The following is a 19052-nucleotide window of genomic DNA, read 5'->3' as shown; positions in this document are numbered from 1 at the left end:
ACTTACCCTTTATATGATGTAAAGTCTATAATTGATATTTGTCAATTAAAATATGAAAAATAAAGTCTCTATAAGAGTATAATCCGAAGAAAATAAGAATTTTAAGTGAAATTCAATTATGAGTAGTTTCGTTGTTGTTGTTCTTCATGCACTTCTAACCTCAGCAGAGCTTTCTTTTAGCTGAATTATTAAAATCATAGAAAAAAGCTATTGCATTTTTTTGCTTTAAAAGCCTTCTCTTCAGGGTAATGGAATGATAGATGTTTCATTTAGATTTCACATATCTGTTTTTCTAGAAAAATAGAAGGTTGGGAGATAGTGAAGCTGACTCTGTTTATTGGCATGACAAGAGAGAACTTGAGATATTGTTGGCCCAACTTTGTTTTCCTATCACTTTTCATAAAGCTTGTAAACTCATGTGTAAATATGAGTTGAGCAGGCAGCCCTTTTGAATTCCAAAGTGCCCTTTGTGACCATAAAAACTGGAATCCATTGAAAACACCACCTGATGAGAAGGGTGGGTGGAAATAACTTAATTATGGATATGTGAAGAAATTATTTTTGCCCCTACATTTATTTGATAATAAAGCACAATGTTTAATCAAATACTTATAATTAGGTGGCTTTATACCATATTCATTAATAATCTATAATGGAGCTGTTTCTTTTTTAGTTTATCCTATCATTCAATGGTAAAAGGTGTAATTGAAAGACTTGATGTGCTACTGATGTAAATAACAGCTGCTGGTCTGTGTGTGTGTGTGTGTGTGTGTGTGTGTGTGTGTGTGTGTGTGTGTTAGTTTTCCATTGCTGTGAAAAGACACCATGATCAAAGCAACTCTTATAAGGAACAACATTTAATTAGGGCTGGCTTACAGGTTTAGAATACCATTTCATTATCATCATAGCAGGAAGCATGGCAGCATCAGGCAGGCATGGTACTGGAGAAGGAATTGAGTTCTACATCATGTTTCAAAAGAAAACAGGAGAAAACTGGTGTCTTCCCCTCACCTAGAGGGAGGGTCTCAAAGCCCACCCCCACAGTGACATGCTTCCTACAAGGTCACACCTCCTAATACTGTCACTCCCTGAGTCAAGCATATTCAAACCACAGCAGTGTGTGTATGTGTGTGTGCATGTGTGTGCATGCTTGTGCGCATGTGCATGTGTGTGTGTGTGTGTGTGTGTGTGTGTGTGTGTAAGAAAGAGGCAGAGAGAAGGACACACACACACACAGAAAGAGAGGAATTACATTTCATGAATTTATCCAACTGCGTACAGAGTTACATACCATCACTAGTGCCAAGTCCCTTATAGGTCCAAGGACATGGCTCAGTTAGAAAACTCTCCATGCAAGTGCAGGGCCCAATTTCAGATGCACAGCATCCGTGCAAGTATCAGATGTGTATGACACACCTGTCTTTCTAGTGCTCTGCAGGCAAAGACAATGGATTCCCAGAATATGATAACTAGATATACTAATGGACTCTGGATTTGAGAGACCCTGTCTTGAAGAACAAAATGAAACCCAGTTCAGCCATGTACACACACACACACACACACACACACACACACACACACACACACACACAAAGAGAGAGAAAACCCAAGAAGCTTATGGTACAGTAGAGTGGCTTCGTCTTCCTCTAATGATCTCATTTCTACTTGCCATTGAAAATGAACACTTTAATTTGATTTAAAAGCCCAGGCACATAGAAGAGAGCAATTATGCCCACATGACATTCTTTAAAAAGCGTGTTTAAACTTTCATAAATGAAAAATCAGACCTAATGAGAAATGGACTGCATTTTTGTGATGCTGTTCCTTGATTCCTTGGCCTTTAATTATTTCAGCTATTTCATTGCACCTTTTCATTGAGTCTAGGGCTCTTTTGTATCCTTTGCAGCCCTGCAAAGCCCCTCTCCAGAATTAGCCGCTTAGAGCTGATGTGGGAATTATAACCCAAAAGCACCACCTTCGAATTCATTAGAGGCAAGGCTTCCAGTAGTTAGTTTGTTCTGAAGAAAATTTCCATTTTGCAAGGGCAGTGTAAATTTTGCATATCATTTTAATAGCAAGGTAGGTCAATCAAAATATAATTGGCTCCAATTAGCACTCCCATGAGCTGTAAGGTTCTTTATATCTCCTAGACTGTACTTAAAAAGAAAATGCTATTTACCGACACTGAACCCTTAAGAATTGTCCACTAGTTACCATGAGTGACGAGGAAAGTGGGACTCCAGAGACGCTGGCAGATCCTTAAGGCCTGCATACCAACAAGCATGTGGTATCAAGCATTGACATGTGGAAATTTCCTATGACAAAGCACATTCTTTTAGCTGTATGGGGAGGCTTTGCTTATGAAATATCCAATCTCCTGCATTAGTTTGGAACTAATCTTAAAATTGCATTCTAACAGTTTTTCAGGGTCTTTGAACTGCTGCATGATAAAAATGAGGAGAGAGAAAAGAAAGCATTTACTGCTTTATATACTGTCATGGTTCCATATCAGCTAAATTGGTTTCTACAACATCTCTCTAGACATTATTGGAGACAGAAGACCTGCCATAACAGCGGGTGCTCTGTTGGACTGAGATCACAAAAGAGATAAAGGAAAAAGCCAGATGAAGTAAAGTGTTCCCCTGTCCCCGCTTTCTTACTGTCCCTCAGGATGTAACCTGCTGCCCTCCGACTCCCGTTCGCAGGGCTTCTTTGCCATGACAGTACTTAAGATGGTGAGCCAAAAGAAATCTTTCTCCCTTGAGTTATTTTAACCAAGTATTTCACAGTGATAAGAAAAGAAAAGGTTACAGATCTTTTAGCTGCTATTTTGGGGTTCTTTATTCCAGTCTCAATGATCAGACCTGGATGTCCCCTTCGTGTAAACTGGGGATTAAGGTCCTTGAAAATTACATCCATGACCTTAACAGCTTGTTGTATATGCATAAATTACAAAGCAATTTTCCATAGTTCTTTTAGCCCCCATTTCTCCCCTGTGGAAAAGTAAACTTACTACACTTGATCTTAGCCAAAAGGCCGAGAAGCGATGAAAAGTAAACTTAAATCTTGAGCAGTAGCCTGCTTTCAGCAGGCTTATGGGAGGAAGGATTGCAATAGTTTGCTCTTTCTCCTTGTGCACTAAAAGACATTGATGGACTGTCTGATTGCCCCTGAATATGGTTCCAACTGCTACCCTGTTGCCTTGATATCTCCTTGGATAAAAGAAGGAATGGCATGTTAATCCAGTGTAAACAGCCTTACAGGGTAGTCTATTAAAAAACTGGAAACCGGGAAAGGGAATAACACTCGAAATGTAAATAAGAAATACTCATGTTAATGAAAAAAATACCATAAGAAAAGGAAGATGTATCACAAAAACAATACACAGTGACCTTTACATGTTTCCTCAAAGTCTATACAGAGGACATACAGAACAAACAGAGAAAGGAACTTCTTGATCATGTCAATGGTAATAGCCACTGTACCAGAGAAAAGATGTGGTAGCTGATTTAAAAGGAGGAGGAGGAGAGGGGAAGAGGGGAAGGGAAAGAAGAGGAAGAGGAGGGCTGTGAATAACAACAATAACAGAAGCAGCAGCAACAAAAACACTTGGTTGTGTTTGGTCTCGTGTGTGTTGAAAATGAATAAGTAATAATGGACTGTGTGAAGTGAGAGAATGGAGGAAGATGTTGGTCACCTTAGAAGCCACTACAGTGCCTCAAAGTGGCTGGAGGAAACTGTGATGGAGGTATTCTTAGAACAACAGGAACAACAACATTCTCTATCAGCACTGGCTACTCAGTGAAAAAGGCACACGTATGCTACTGAGCTGGCAAGTGAAACAATGTGGAGACAAGATATGTGCACGATTGAGTGTTTAAGGGGAAAAGCTTTGTGAAAACTCATTAGGGGGTTAGGACAAAATGATTACCTTACAAAGACAAAAATGTGAGCACATGGACCAGGGCAGTCAAGCACGTTCAAACTCTTAGAACTTGATCTTGATCTTTAGGAAACACTCAAAGGGATAGGTAAGTATATTTTACTATCACAGATACTTATCTCCTCTCTAATGGCCTAAATGGAGATTCTGACAAACGTGTGTGTGTGTGTGTGTGTGTGTGTGTGTGTGTGTGTGTGTGTGTGTGGAGTGGATGACGGGGAGGGGGAGAGAGAGAGATACAGAGACAGAGACAGAGCGACAGAGAGACAGAGAGGGAATGCTCCAAAGTGTTCCATTTCCAAGTATGCATAATACCCTAACAGTCAACCTGAGTCTAGCCTGGGAACATCATAATTTTAGGCCTTAACACAGTTCTCCTGGAATCCTCAGAAGTTAGTGGTCCAAGTCAGAAAGGATTCAGTACATATTTATGAACAACCTGCTGTAGATGATCAAAACAGCTGTAGACAAAACAGCTTTTGGATGAAAACATCCTAAAATGTAAGGAGTACCTCAGATTCCTCATACCAGTTCCTAACATTGACCATTCTGTTTTTTACCTCGTTTTAAATCATGAGGTGTGCACTGTATCCCAGACTGTCAGCCAAGTACTTTCACTTGTAAGCCTCACAGGAGAATTCTCCTTTCAATTGTGTGAATCACTGATAAAATCTTGAATGACATCAAGTGAGCCTTCCTGAACTTTTAAATATGTCTCATCTTGAAAATAGGTCAAATTTCCCCAGTTGCCACCACAGAAAATGGCCCCAGTTCCTTTTATAATTTTGCCTAACTGCAGTTTGTTTGACAGAATTTCTTCTCCAAAATGCCTGGGCTTAGGATTAAATCTCCTCCGTAATAGAATTTCATAATAAACTACAAACAAACCGTCAAATACCAGTAGTATACACATTAATATTTCTGCAGGTAAACACCAGAGTGGTATATTTCATATTAAATTGACTGGTTGTACACTTCAGTAACCTGGGAAGGGATGTGACTGCCAAAGTGATGTCATCCATCCTGGAAAACTTTTCAGGAAGCAGAAATTCAGAACTTTATTCTCTTTATTTACTGCTTTGATTGTTAGGCACCCTTAGCTCTCCAATTAAGAAAATATTTGCTATTATTAATAATGGTATTTTAGCATTGCTAATAGAAAGCCTAGTGCCAAAGTTGCTTTACTGTAGGGTGTTTATGATTTCCTTGAAATGCTCTGAATATTTTGAAAAATCCTAGCTTGCTGGAGTCTGGAATAGCATTTATATCATAGCTTCTTATTTATTGTTGTACATAAAAGGATGCACAAATTTTGCTTTGCTGTATCCAATTAACATTTATTGCAAATGAAGATTTTTATAAGTAAACACTCATGGGACTGTAGTAGATGCCATTTTGCTTTATCCAGAATGTAATAAATCATACAATTCTCAAATATTTTAATTATGCCTTATGACATACACATTTTAAGATAATAAATGGTAAAGCCCAACATAAGGAGGCAAGCTATAACCTAGAAGAAGCAAGAAACTAATCGTCTTGGCAACAAAACAAAGAGAATGAAAGCACACAAACATAACCTCACATCCAAATATGAATATAACGGGAAGCAATAATCACTATTCCTTAATATCTCTCAACATCAATGGCCTCAACTCCCCAATAAAAAGACATAGATTAACAAACTGGATACGCAACGAGGACCCTGCATTCTGCTGCCTACAGGAAACACACCTCAGAGACAAAGACAGACACTACCTCAGAGTGAAAGGCTGGAAAACAACTTTCCAAGCAAATGGTCAGAAGAAGCAAGCTGGAGTAGCCATTCTAATATCAAATAAAATCAATTTCCAACTAAAAGTCATCAAAAAAGATAAGGAAGGACACTTCATATTCATCAAAGGAAAAATCCACCAAGATGAACTCTCAATCCTAAATATCGATGCCCCAAATACAAGGGCACCTACATATGTAAAAGAACCTTACTAAAGCTCAAAAGACACATTGCACCTCACACAATAACAGTGGGAGATTTCAACACCCCACTCTCATCAATGGACAGATCATGGAAACAGAAATTAAACAGTGATGTCGACAGACTAAGAGAAGTCATGAGCCAAATGGACTTAACGGTTATTTATAGAACATTCTATCCTAAAGCAAAAGGATATACCTTCTTCTCAGCTCCTCATGGTACTTTCTCCAAAATTGACCAAATAATTGGTCAAAAAACGGGCCTCAACAGGTACAGAAAGATAGAAATAATCCCATGCGTGCTATCGGACCACCAAGGCCTAAAACTGGTCTTCAATAACAATAAGGGAAGAATGCCCACATATACGTGGAAATTGAACAATGCTCTACTCAATGATAACCTGGTCAAGGAAGAAATAAAGAAAGAAATTAAAAACTTTTTAGAATTTAATGAAAATGAAGGTACAACATACCCAAACTTATGGGACACAATGAAAGCTGTGCTAAGAGGAAAACTCATAGCGCTGAGTGCCTGCAGAAAGAAACAGGAAAGAGCATATGTCAGCAGCTTGACAGCACACCTAAAAGCTCTAGAACAAAAAGAAGCACATACACCCAGGAGGAGTAGAAGGCAGGAAATAATCAAACTCAGAGCGGAAATCAACCAAGTAGAAACAAAAAGGACCATAGAAAGAATCAACAGAACCAAAAGTTGGTTCTTTGAGAAAATCAACAAGATAGATAAACCCTTAGCCAGACTAACGAGAGGACACAGAGAGTGCGTCCAAATTAACAAAATCAGAAATGAAAAGGGAGACATAACTACAGATTCAGAGGAAATTCAAAAAATCATCAGATCTTACTATAAAAACCTATATTCAACAAAACTTGAAAATCTTCAGGAAATGGATAATTTCCTAGACCGATACCAGGTACCGAAGTTAAATCAGGAACAGATAAACCAGTTAAACAACCCCATAACTCCTAAGGAAATAGAAGCAGTCATTAAAGGTCTCCCAACCAAAAAGAGCCCAGGTCCAGACGGGTTTAGTGCAGAATTCTACCAGACCTTCATAGAAGACCTCATACCAATATTATCCAAACTATTCCACAAAATTGAAACAGATGGATCACTACCGAATACCTTCTACAAAGCCACAATTACTCTTATACCTAAACCACACAAAGACACAACAAAGAAAGAGAACTTCAGACCAATTTCCCTTATGAATATCGATGCAAAAATACTCAACAAAATTCTGGCAAACCGAATCCAAGAGCACATCAAAACAATCATCCACCATGACCAAGTAGGCTTCATCCCAGGCATGCAGGGATGGTTTAATATACGGAAAACCATCAACGTGATCCATTATATAAACAAACTGAAAGAACAAAACCACATGATCATTTCATTAGACGCTGAGAAAGCATTTGACAAAATTCAACACCCCTTCATGATAAAAGTCCTGGAGAGAATAGGAATTCAAGGCCCATACCTGAACATAGTAAAAGCCATATACAGCAAACCAGTTGCTAACATTAAACTAAATGGAGAGAAACTCGAAGCAATCCCACTAAAATCAGGGACTAGACAAGGCTGCCCACTCTCTCCCTACTTATTCAATATAGTTCTTGAAGTTCTAGCCAGAGCAATCAGACAACAAAAGGAGGTCAAGGGGATACAGATCGGAAAAGAAGAAGTCAAAATATCACTGTTTGCAGATGATATGATAGTGTATTTAAGTGATCCCAAAAGTTCCACCAGAGAACTACTAAAGCTGATAAACAACTTCAGCAAAGTGGCTGGGTATAAAATTAACTCAAATAAATCAGTAGCCTTCCTCTACACAAAAGAGAAACAAGCCGAGAAAGAAATTAGGGAAACGACACCCTTCATAATAGACCCAAATAATATAAAGTACCTCGGTGTGAATTTAACCAAGCAAGTAAAAGATCTGTACAATAAGAACTACAAGACACTGAAGAAGGAAATTGAAGAAGACCTCAGAAGATGGAAAGATCTCCCATGCTCATGGATTGGCAGGATTAATATAGTAAAAATGGCCATTTTACCAAAAGCAATCTACAGATTCAATGCAATCCCCATCAAAATACCAATCCAATTCTTCAAAGAGTTAGACAGAACAATTTGCAAATTCATCTGGAATAACAAAAAACCCAGGATAGCTAAAGCTATCCTCAACAATAAAAGGACTTCAGGGGGAATCACTATCCCTGAACTCAAGCAGTATTACAGAGCAATAGTGATAAAAACTGCATGGTATTGGTACAGAGACAGACAGATAGACCAATGTAATAGAATTGAAGACCCAGAAATGAACCCACACACCTATGGTCACTTGATTTTTGACAAAGGAGCCAAAACCATCTAATGGAAAAAAGATAGCATTTTCAGCAAATGGTGCTGGTTCAACTGGAGGTCAACATGTAGAAGAATGCAGATCGATCCATGCTTATCACCCTGTACAAAGCTTAAGTCCAAGTGGATCAAGGACCTCCACATCAAACCAGACACACTCAAACTAATAGAAGAAAAACTAGGGAAGCATCTGGAACACATGGGCACTGGAAAAAATTTCCTAAACAAAACACCCATGGCTTACGCTCTAAGATCAAGAATCAACAAATGGGATCTCATAAAAGTGCAAAGCTTCTGTAAGGCAAAGGACACTGTGGTTAGGACAAAACGGCAACCAACAGATTGGGAAAAGATCTTTACCAATCCTACAACAGATAGAGGCCTTATATCCAAAATATACAAAGAACTCAAGAAGTTAGACCGCAGGGAAACAAATAACCCTATTAAAAAATGGGGTTCAGAGTTAAACAAAGAATTCACAGCTGAGGAATGCCGAATGGCTGAGAAACACCTAAAGAAATGTTCAACATCTTTAGTCATAAGGGAAATGCAAATCAAAACAACCCTGAGATTTCACCTCACACCAGTGAGAATGGCTAAGATCAAAAACTCAGGGGACAACAGATGCTGGCGAGGATGTGGAGGAAGAGGTACACTGCTCCATTGTTGGTGGGATTGCAAACTGGTACAACCATTCTGGAAATCAGTCTGGAGGTTCCTCAGAAAATTGGACATTGAACTGCCTGAGGATCCAGCTATACCTCTCTTGGGCATATACCCAAAAGATGCCCCAACATATAAAAAAGACACGTGCTCCACTATGTTCATTGCAGCCTTATTTATAATAGCCAGAAGCTGGAAAGAACCCAGATGCCCTTCAACAGAGGAATGGATACAGAAAATGTGGTACATCTACACAATGGAATATTACTCAGCTATCAAAAACAACGACTTTATGAAATTCGTAGGCAAATGGTTGGAACTGGAAAACATCATCCTGAGTGAGCTAACCCAATCACAGAAAGACATACATGGTATGCACTCATTGATAAGTGGCTATTAGCCCAAATGCTTGAATTACCCTAGATGCCTAGAGCAAATGAAACTCAAGACGGATGATCAAAATGTGAATGCTTCACTCCTTCTTTAAAAGGGGAACAGGAATACCCTTGGCAGGGAAGAGAGAGGCAAAGATTAAAACAGAGACTGAAGGAACACCCATTCAGAGTCTGCCCCACATGTGGCCCATACATATATAGCCACCCAATTAGACAAGATGGATGAAGCAAAGAAGTGCAGACCGACAGGAGCCGGATGTAGATCGCTCCTAAGAGACACAGCCAGAACACAGCAAATACAGAGGCGAAAGCCAGCAGCAAACCACTGAACTGAGAATAGGACCCCTGTTGAAGGAATCAGAGAAAGAACTGGAAGAGCTTGAAGGGGCTCGAGACCCCATATGTACAACAATGCCAAGCAACCAGAGCTTCCAGGGACTAAGCCACTACCCAAAGACTATAAATGGACTGACCCTGGACTCTGACCCCATAGGTAGCAATGAATATCCTAGTAAGAGCACCAGTGGAAGGGGAAGCCCTGGGTCCTGCTAAGACTGAACCCCCAGTGAACTAGTCTATGGGGGGAGGGCGGCAATGGGGGGAGGGTTGGGAGGGGAACACCCATGAGGAAGGGGAGGGGGGAGGGGGATGTTTGCCCGGAAACCGGGAAAGGGAATAACACTCGAAATGTATATAAGAAATACTCAAGTTAATAAAAAAAATATAGAAAAAAAAAGATACACATGCAGATGCATACAAAACCTGGTGCAGAACTTTCCTCTAAGAAAAAGGTGGTACAGATTTCTACTTCCCGCTTGTGACATTGTGAACCGCATCACATGTAGATATGCATCCTCTCTCTAAATCTTTAAAAGCCTGGATGGTTGTACAATGTATTCACTTGTCAATTTTGAGAATTGTAGTTGCTTTGCTAGTTAGGAATATTTCAGGTCTTTCCTCTTATATATGGATCATCTAAATTGTATTACTTGAAACATGAGAAGCCCCTTTGGCTCTCTAACTCCACTTTCATATAATCTCACTTCATTTTTATTATTTGGGGTGTTTTATTGGAAATACCTAGCATTAAATGATGGCTACTTTTAATTGGTAGTTTGACATAATCAAGAGACACTCAGGAAGAGAGTCTATTAAGATGCTTTCTAGAGAGTTTGGCCCCTGAACATTTCGGTAGGAATTCTTTTTGTTACTTTAACTGAGTTGGGGGTTCTGCCCATTGTGGCAGCACTGCTCCATTGGTTTTGGGTTCTAGACTTTACATGTAGAAGGAGACTGCCCTGGTGAGCTTGCGTGTGTTCTCTCAGCTCTTCACTGGCTATGATCAGCTGCCTCTTGAAGATCCTTCCTTGACTTCCACAGTGACGGACTGTACACTGGAATTATATGCTAAAAAAAAAAAAAAAACAAAACAAGACAAAACAAAAAAACCCTTGCTTATATTTTTGGTCAAGATATTTTATGTCAGCTACAGAAGTAAATCCAGGAAACATTGTAAATATTTATTACTTGTTGACTATTATCATTTATGTTGATTTCCTACTGTAGCTGTTACTCACCTAAAACACAGTGCTTTTTAAAAAAAGGCATTTAATGTATAACATTAGAGTCAAACAGAAATTTTCTGAGATTGACAGCTGGGTACTGAAAGTTGCCTATGCTGAATTCTTTCCCAGAACCTTGTCCAAGCCATCATTGCCCTTGCTTTTGGCAGCTGCCAGTGGCTGCCTACATTCCTTGGTTCTTAGTTTCCAGGAAGGACTCATTTCCCTCAGACTTCTGTCATTAGTCAACCTACTCTCTCTGTTCTTCCTGAGTGTCTGTCCTTAGAAGGTTCCTGGTAATTGATTACATTAGCCATGTTCAGGTCCACTGCAATGCCCTTAACAGCTTGTCTTTAGTGCAGTCCCATGGCCAGGAATATACCTGCCCCCATGCTGCAGTGACAAGATTCTGCAATCTTAACATAGATATCTGAAAGTCCAAAATCAAATTATTAGTTTAATTGGCTAACTATAGAGATAAGGGCAGAGATGTATTTCTGCTATTCCTTTAGAGGCTGAGAGGGGCCCCTATCACCTCCCCTGTATTGCCTTTACTGGCCACTTGCATTCACAGCTTTTCCCAGGAAGGTATCTTACAATATCTGTCTCTAATTTTCGCTCCTGTTTTTGTACACAGAATTTCTTCTATGTGTTTTTAACCCTTCTGCCTCTTGCTCATTATCATCCTTACAATGACTAGTGACACGTTTAGATAATCCAAGATCTTCCCCTCTCAATGCACTATGCTACTTACATCCACAGAGTCCCTCTTCTATATTCAATGACACATCCCTTCATTTGAGTGTCTAGGTGTGGAAAACTAGGGTCATTTATTCTGCATAATACACTACTAGTTGCCGGAGTCCAGTCCAGGATGAAAGGGTCCAAAGGGAAGTCAGCAATAGGGTATCGAGTCAGTGGTGAGGCTAAAGTTTATTTATCTTTGGCAATTCTTCTGGCTATAACTCTTTACTCTTCTAAGTCCAAACACTGTTGGCTTTCTGTTATGATCAGGGGATAAGAAACAAAAGACAGCTTAATATTTAGGGTTCCTAATTCTCTTGCTCAAAGACCTCTCTCTCTCTCTCTCTCTCTCTCTCTCTCTCCTTCCCCTCCTCCCTCCTTCCCTCCCTCCCTCCCTCCCTCCCTCCCTCCCTCCTTCCAGGCAAGACTTGGAATTGTTAACTCTTCATGAACCAGGAACAAAAGAGATAAAAACACATACATTTCTACATTCACATGCACATTCTGGTAAGGCCCAAACATCTGTCTCATTAACTCCATAAGTGTTCGTGCATACTTACATACAAAGCATGCACACGCACAGGCGCACACATACGCGCACACACACACACACACACACACACACACACACACACACACACATATACATATTTGTTGATGGAGAAGAAGCTCCCCCCAGGCCACATCAATACATTTGGTAAGTGAATAGGACAGAGACCCAGACAGATGACACACAACATTCCTTCTCTCTGGCTTTTGTATACCTTGTTAGACAAAGGTTCATTAGAAAATTCCCTCCTAGATAAATTGTTACATGAAAGAGGAGTTACAGAAGAATGTTGATATTAAGTTCAAAGCAGTGTTTCATTATAAGTTCAAAGTAAAAATTTCATATGGTCTCACTTTATCGTAGTGTACACTTAGAACTTCATCTTCAGATCTCACCTAGAATGCTTTTCCTTGATCACAAATTTATCCCACACCTATTTCTGTTTTGAGTGTAGTTGTGAAAGCTCATTATATTCCGTATCGTGCATCATTTGCTTACTATTTTATGAGTAGTGGGCATATTCTATTCTTGATTCTAACTTCATTATCTTTCTGGAAAAACAATTAAAATCATCTGTTAAAGCTTTCAAAAATTATTTAAATCAAATAAGGAATTCGATGAAATTATTAATTCATCTAAACAGCATTAATTCATGAAATCTCATCTTTGTATTAATCTACAGGAAATCTGCCAAATGGGGTGAGCTAATACCCAAGAATTATTAGACTATGCAATAGTGATAGGAAAAGGTATATAAGCTACAAGAAACAATCCTGAGATGAAGTCTTTTTCGACCTTGCCTCTCAGACCTTACCCATCATAAGCCATGCGAAAATGGTGGGCCATCTTCAGGAAAGCCTTAGCCTCTCAGAGAGGACTCCTAAGTTTGGATTTAGATCTCTGTAATCCTCACTGAGCTCTTACTTCTTTATCTTCTACTTGATCTCAAAGTCTAATTTGAGTATTTTCTCTTTCATCTACACGGGAACCCCTCTCCATACTTTTCTTTGTGCACCTTGTTGTTTTGTGTTGGTAATCAAGAATCATTATTCTCCGGATTCCTGAGGATATACTAAAGAGGAGGAGCTCTATTTTATCATTCAATTCCATATACAATAGGGCCTAACCTAACATTATATAAGCTGGAGGGATATTTAGAGAAAGGAAATGCTTATGAAACTTTATAATCATCTTTTACAATATAAAATACATATGATACATTGATTAATGAAGATCATATATATATCAGTACTAGTAAATCTTTAAGGTTGTAGTGTATCTCTGCAGTTTAGAGCCCATCGGCACAGGCATCTGTGATTGACTTCTGCGAGTGCCTGATGACTTCAAGTCCTAAATAGCAAACATGAGTCCTAAGTGCTGCTGACAGTAGCTTCTGACATCTGCTCTCCAAGTTATGAGTGGATTTATTCCCTCTGCTCACTGACTTACTTCACAGAGACAAGCACTGCATTAAACGTGAACCAGTTGCCTCTTTGGAGTCAGTTTCAGAAGCAGAGAGCTTTACGCTATTTCATACTGGGCTACTGAAGAGCTTTTCTTGTCTGTAGGAGAGCTGCCAGCATATGTGAAAAACCAGGAGGTGAGGGGAGGAGATTATCTTGATAGAAATGTAAGAGAAGAGCAATTATCCCTGGGAAAGGAAGTTTATGATCCGGAATAGACACTCCCTCTGGATCAAGGGGAAAGGACAATTTTACATACAAAAAAAAAGACTGTTGTCCAGTGTCAGCAATCATGTCAGTTTAGGTTCCTAGGAAGTCAACTCTGAAATAAGATTAAAGGATCAGATTTGAAAAAGATTACTGGGAAGGACCTGTGAAAGCATAAGGGAGAGGGATTAGAAATAGAAAGAGGAACAAAGAGACCGAGAATCAGGTCATCTGTGGACAAAGACAAGAGTCAAACTGCAAGAAAGATCTGAAAATGTTCTGGGCATTTCTCTGTGAAGTGTTTGGACAGACTTCCCCATTAGAAAACCCCTACATGGATCAGGCATGAGCAGCATTTACACTCTGAATTCAGTGAAATGAGTCTAGTCTGGGTGATTGTGGCCATAGTGTCTGCCTCTAGTAAGCATATCTACCTTCCCTGCTGTAAGTTCCCCAAAGTGACACAGGAGTGAATCCTTCCATGTCTACCAGGGTACTACAAAGGTACACACAGCCATGCTTAATTTCCTTTCTTTAGCCTTACTAACTAAGCCAGTACTATGACAGAGACAGAAATCATCACATTCTAATACATTAACATACCACATTGTTTTAAGTGCTAGTATTTTGTATGATGAAAAGAAAATTCATAAGTGGAGTCATGTAATATATATTATTTTTCAGTAAATGTTTTAAATAAAAATTACACTTGTGATTTTTATTCCAAGATACTACACATACCTATTGTTGATATAGTCCGTGTTAAAATATTTGTATAAATTTATCATATGTTAAGTTTTCTGACTCTTACACTGAATCCTTTCTTCTAATTCTTATTATTTGGGGATAAACTGGTTTTAAATATAGAGTTTATATCACCTCTACATGAATACTAGAAACAGACATTATAGGTGTGTCAACTGAACTATTCATAACTCACTGAACTCATGCCCAATTTCTATACTAGGAACAAAGTTTTAATCTATCTGAATAATACAGAGAAGCACACTGTGTTAGTTGTAGATCTTGGGCATTTTGATGAACATAGAAAAAATATTAAATAAAAATGAGGTAGAGGGATATCTGAAAGATGGGTTGACTAAGAGACACAAGAAGCCCCTAAAAAGCCATTGCTGCTGCAACAAGACAGTCTTACCCACTGCAGGAGAAGCTCAACCTGCCATTTTGACATTATATTTCTCTAAGTTTATGTGGAAATATGGTTGGAGTAATAAGCAACATAGGAGTAGGCCAAATGGGACTGAATTTTTGAATTTCTTTCATAAAATTCAACCAACAACTTTGGAAATTTCTATTTCATCAGTGGTTTAACTAGACTTCCCTAAAATATTCTTCAGTCTCTGAGTAAACGAAACAGTGCTTGTGAAAGAGTATTTATAGTATATTTCATTGAGATAGAACATTGCCACTGGCATTGTCATGGCTCTTGACCACCAAATTCTGCAGACAGCGTCACCTCTACTGGCCTTTTATCTGCTTGGTACTCTCACTGGAGGGCTTTCAGTTGCGTATGCCTCAGTGGACTCTTGAGCGCTATGTGTATTCTTCAGTAATGAAAAAATGTCATTTTCACTTTCCCTACAACTCATAGCACCTCATATCCCAACATTGAACATTGATTCATATTCATCTTTACCAAATGACTGTCCATTTTATCCCTAAAGGAAATTAATTTTATGATTATAATTATGCCTCAAATCTATTTTGAATTTCAAATCTATATTGAATTTCAAATACAAATTTATATGGCTAGCATATGTTTTCCAAAACTTCCTTTGAGACCATTATAGGACTTAACCAATGCAGTGAGGTTGATGTGACTGCAAAAAAAAAAAAAAAACAAAACAAAACAAAAACAAAACAGAAAACAAACAACCAAAAACAAACAAACAAAAAACAAAACAAAACACAAGCATATGAAGAAGGAAACCAGTAAAGGAAACTCAAAAACTATGTTCTAGTAACACTTATCTCTCAAGAACTTGAGAACATAGAACCACAAAGGATAATACTATTTAGAGGTCGTTCTTGTTGAGAAGAATATAGTTCTTTAGAAGACTATTAAAAGCATTGGCTCACAGTTGGTGAAGATCATCCTAGTACATTTTTGTTCATAGCTTATAACACAATGTATCCTTCTTGACTCAACAAATGTTTATTGAGGACTTGTTAAATGCATTTAAATGCATTTTTAGTTATCAAGTATAAATATGTTACATGTAGCTTTATTTTATTGTCTTTGCTCTGGGATCAGCCACATTACCAGCAGCCTCATGTCTTTTCTTTGGTTCTACTCACCTTTAGCTCCAAGAAGTAACCACACTACCAACACCCTCCCATCTTCCCTTGAGTCCATGGATAAAAGATATATACACACAAACACAGTTTGTTCCTTCACAACTTTCTTTCTTGGCACAATTTCTGGGAGCTGACATCTCCCACTTGGAAAAGCATGCCCATAAGACTTTATTATCTCCATCTCTCCATCTGCTCTAAGTTTCAGTGGCTAGTCCAACCTAGCCCCTGTCAAATATCCCTGCTTGTAGTAGTGACCATAGGCCCCAGCTTCCCCTGAGACTTCACATAGTTATTGCGTTCTTCTTCCTCCAATGCACGGCAGAAAAATTCCTCTCTCTTTCCTTATGTCTGCTTTTTCCTCCTGGGACCTTGTAGTCCCTTCTGTACCATCTACCCAGCAATTGGTCCCCGGCTTTCTTTACTGACAAATCAAGAACCAATTGGGGAACAGGCCCTTAACATCAGAACTGCCCCCCTTCATAAATAGGAACAGCTGGGTTAAAACTGATATCAAGGTTGAGGATATTACTTATAATAGAGCACTAGGGAAAGTGTACTAGGTCCTGGCTTTGATTCCCAGAAAAACAGATAAAAGTAAAAAATTAGCATGACTTTGTTATATTCATAGGGACAATTGAGGAAACAGTCATTACATGTTATTTGGTAAATCCTTACATTAGACTAAACTTCAGAGTTTTCCCACGAGTTTAAATGATGGCGCAGCAATTAAAAGCATGCACTGCCTTTACAAAGGATTAGAATCCTATTCTTGTCACCCACTTCAAACTGTTCACAACTGTCTTTAACTCCAGCTCCATCTGATGGCCTCTTACAGCCTCTTAAGGTTCCTACACTTAGATACACACGCATGCACTCATACACGCTCACACACACACACACACACACACACACTCACTGAAAAATATAATTACCTCTTAAATTTCACGCTGAGCATGGGGTGCAACCCAGATAAGGAAGTGGAAGGAATACTTCTTATGGAGGTGACTCCCATGTTACATTATGAGACACTTGACATGATCTCAGGTAAATGGAGTTTAGTGCTCAAAGAGGTGGATACCAAAGAAAGAACCATCTATTTTTCTGCAAATGACCCAATTTCATTCTCCCTTATAACTGAATAAATCCCATATTGTATGCATTTTCATTATCCATTCATCTCTAGATGAACATCGCAACTTAGTTATTATAAATAATACTTCATGAAACATCAATGTATAAAAAATTCGTCTGTAAAATTTACATAGCATCTTCCAGACAGATACACAAAAATACTCTATATAGAGCATATAATGGATCTTTTCTTTTTGGGGGATTCTTTATAATGGTTTTCATTGTGACTGGAATATGCTATATTCCCATGAGCTATGTGTACTGTCTTCTCACATTTGTGGATCCTAAATTTCATATAGATACCTAAGACCATTGTGTGTACATGGCATAAAATAGAAATGAAACTCATTAGGAAAAGAGAACTGGTGGAAACAGGTACAGGAGCAAAAGGATAGGTTTGGCCTATGTGAGAACATGGTCACGTATATTTACTTATAAAAAATTTGTTATGCAACCAAATAATATATATGATGAGTATTTACCATTGAAAGAAGAAAGAAAGAGAGAAGGGGGAGGGAAGAAGAATGAAAGAAGGAAGTAAGGAAAGAGGAAAGAAAGGATAGAAGGAAGGAAAATAGGAGAAAGAACGAAAGAAGAAAAAAGGAAGAAAGAAAGAAAGAACAAACGAGGAAAAAAGAGCAAAAAGAAATAAAAGAAAAGAAAGGGGAAGGAAAGGGAAGGAAGAAAAAAGAAGGAAGAGCAAATGAGACGCAAGTCTTTGTAGGCCAGGGAGCAGCAAACTCAAACCCCAAGAGCCAGAGAAAACAAAAGTTTGTCAGAGGGTTTTGTGTTGAGTTCGAGCCACTGTGTGTTCCTCATAAGATGCTAAGGAGACATGATTGCAATTCGTTGACAGAAGGTGCTGTGATGTAATTGGTGACTTAGAGCTATGGAACTATAGAGACAGAAATGCAAAGAAAGCAATAGCAAATCCACTGAGCCTTATAAAAGCATCACCTAGATCAGGGACAGGAGGAGAACAGAGGTGCTGTGTGCACTAGAATGACAATCTCCATCATGATATAAAATGAATGCTGAATCCATTTGCTAAGTGCTCTTCTGAATGACTTGCAAGAAAAACATCACTTGATGTAAAGGTAATTTTGTAAATTTCTGACTCTGAAACATTTTACTAAGTAACGAAATTCATGTCTTCTTAACTTTTGTTAGAACTTTCATATGCTTGGGTCTTCAATGAGTATCCATCATTCGTTGAAGAAGACAGTCGAAGATTTGTCTCTCAAGAGACAGGACACCTCTACATAGCTAAAGTGGAGCCATCTGATGTGGGAAATTACACATGCGTGGTGACCAGCACTGTGACAAATGCCAGAGTATTGGGCTCCCCAACCCCTTTGGTGCTACGCTCTGATGGTATGAGACCTTTCATTGGGATGCCCATAAAGGCATTTGTTTTAATTTGTGTCATCTTGAAATTGTTTAGTGTGTAAATATTTTATTATAAGCTAAAAAGTCTCGCTTAAATAAAATTGTAATGAAAAAATTTTGTGGCATTAGCTCCCTTATTAATGTCAACAAGTTATCTATCAGATGTAAGAGAAATCCAATTTAGGAGCTGAGGCTATAGCCTACTTGTAAGAATACTTGCCTCACATGTACAGAGTTCTGGGTTTCATCCTCAAAACTGCATAAAAGGGATATGATGTTACCCAAAGTTACAGGCATCACAAATTTAAGGTTATTATGGGTTACACTGT

General features: G+C 38.6%; 1 protein-coding gene and 1 pseudogene across 5 annotated transcripts in view; one reads left to right on the top strand and one right to left on the bottom strand.

The window, feature by feature from the left end:
• Positions 1-19052, top strand: part of Cntn3 (contactin 3) — a 373191-nt gene that overhangs the window by 241814 nt on the left and 112325 nt on the right. For all 5 annotated transcript variants that reach the window (XM_006236968.5, XM_039108281.2, NM_019329.2 and 2 more), the window contains 1 exon segment: positions 18505-18708. In XM_006236968.5, coding sequence (XP_006237030.1) covers positions 18505-18708 — 204 coding nt within the window.
• Positions 2887-3048, bottom strand: LOC120102755 (U2 spliceosomal RNA; annotated as a pseudogene).

Source organism: Rattus norvegicus, chromosome 4, assembly GCF_036323735.1.
Source record: "Rattus norvegicus strain BN/NHsdMcwi chromosome 4, GRCr8, whole genome shotgun sequence".
NCBI classification, from domain to species: Eukaryota; Metazoa; Chordata; class Mammalia; order Rodentia; family Muridae; genus Rattus; species Rattus norvegicus.
Note: the sequence above shows the minus strand (reverse complement) of the source record. Positions and strands in the feature narration are given on the sequence as shown.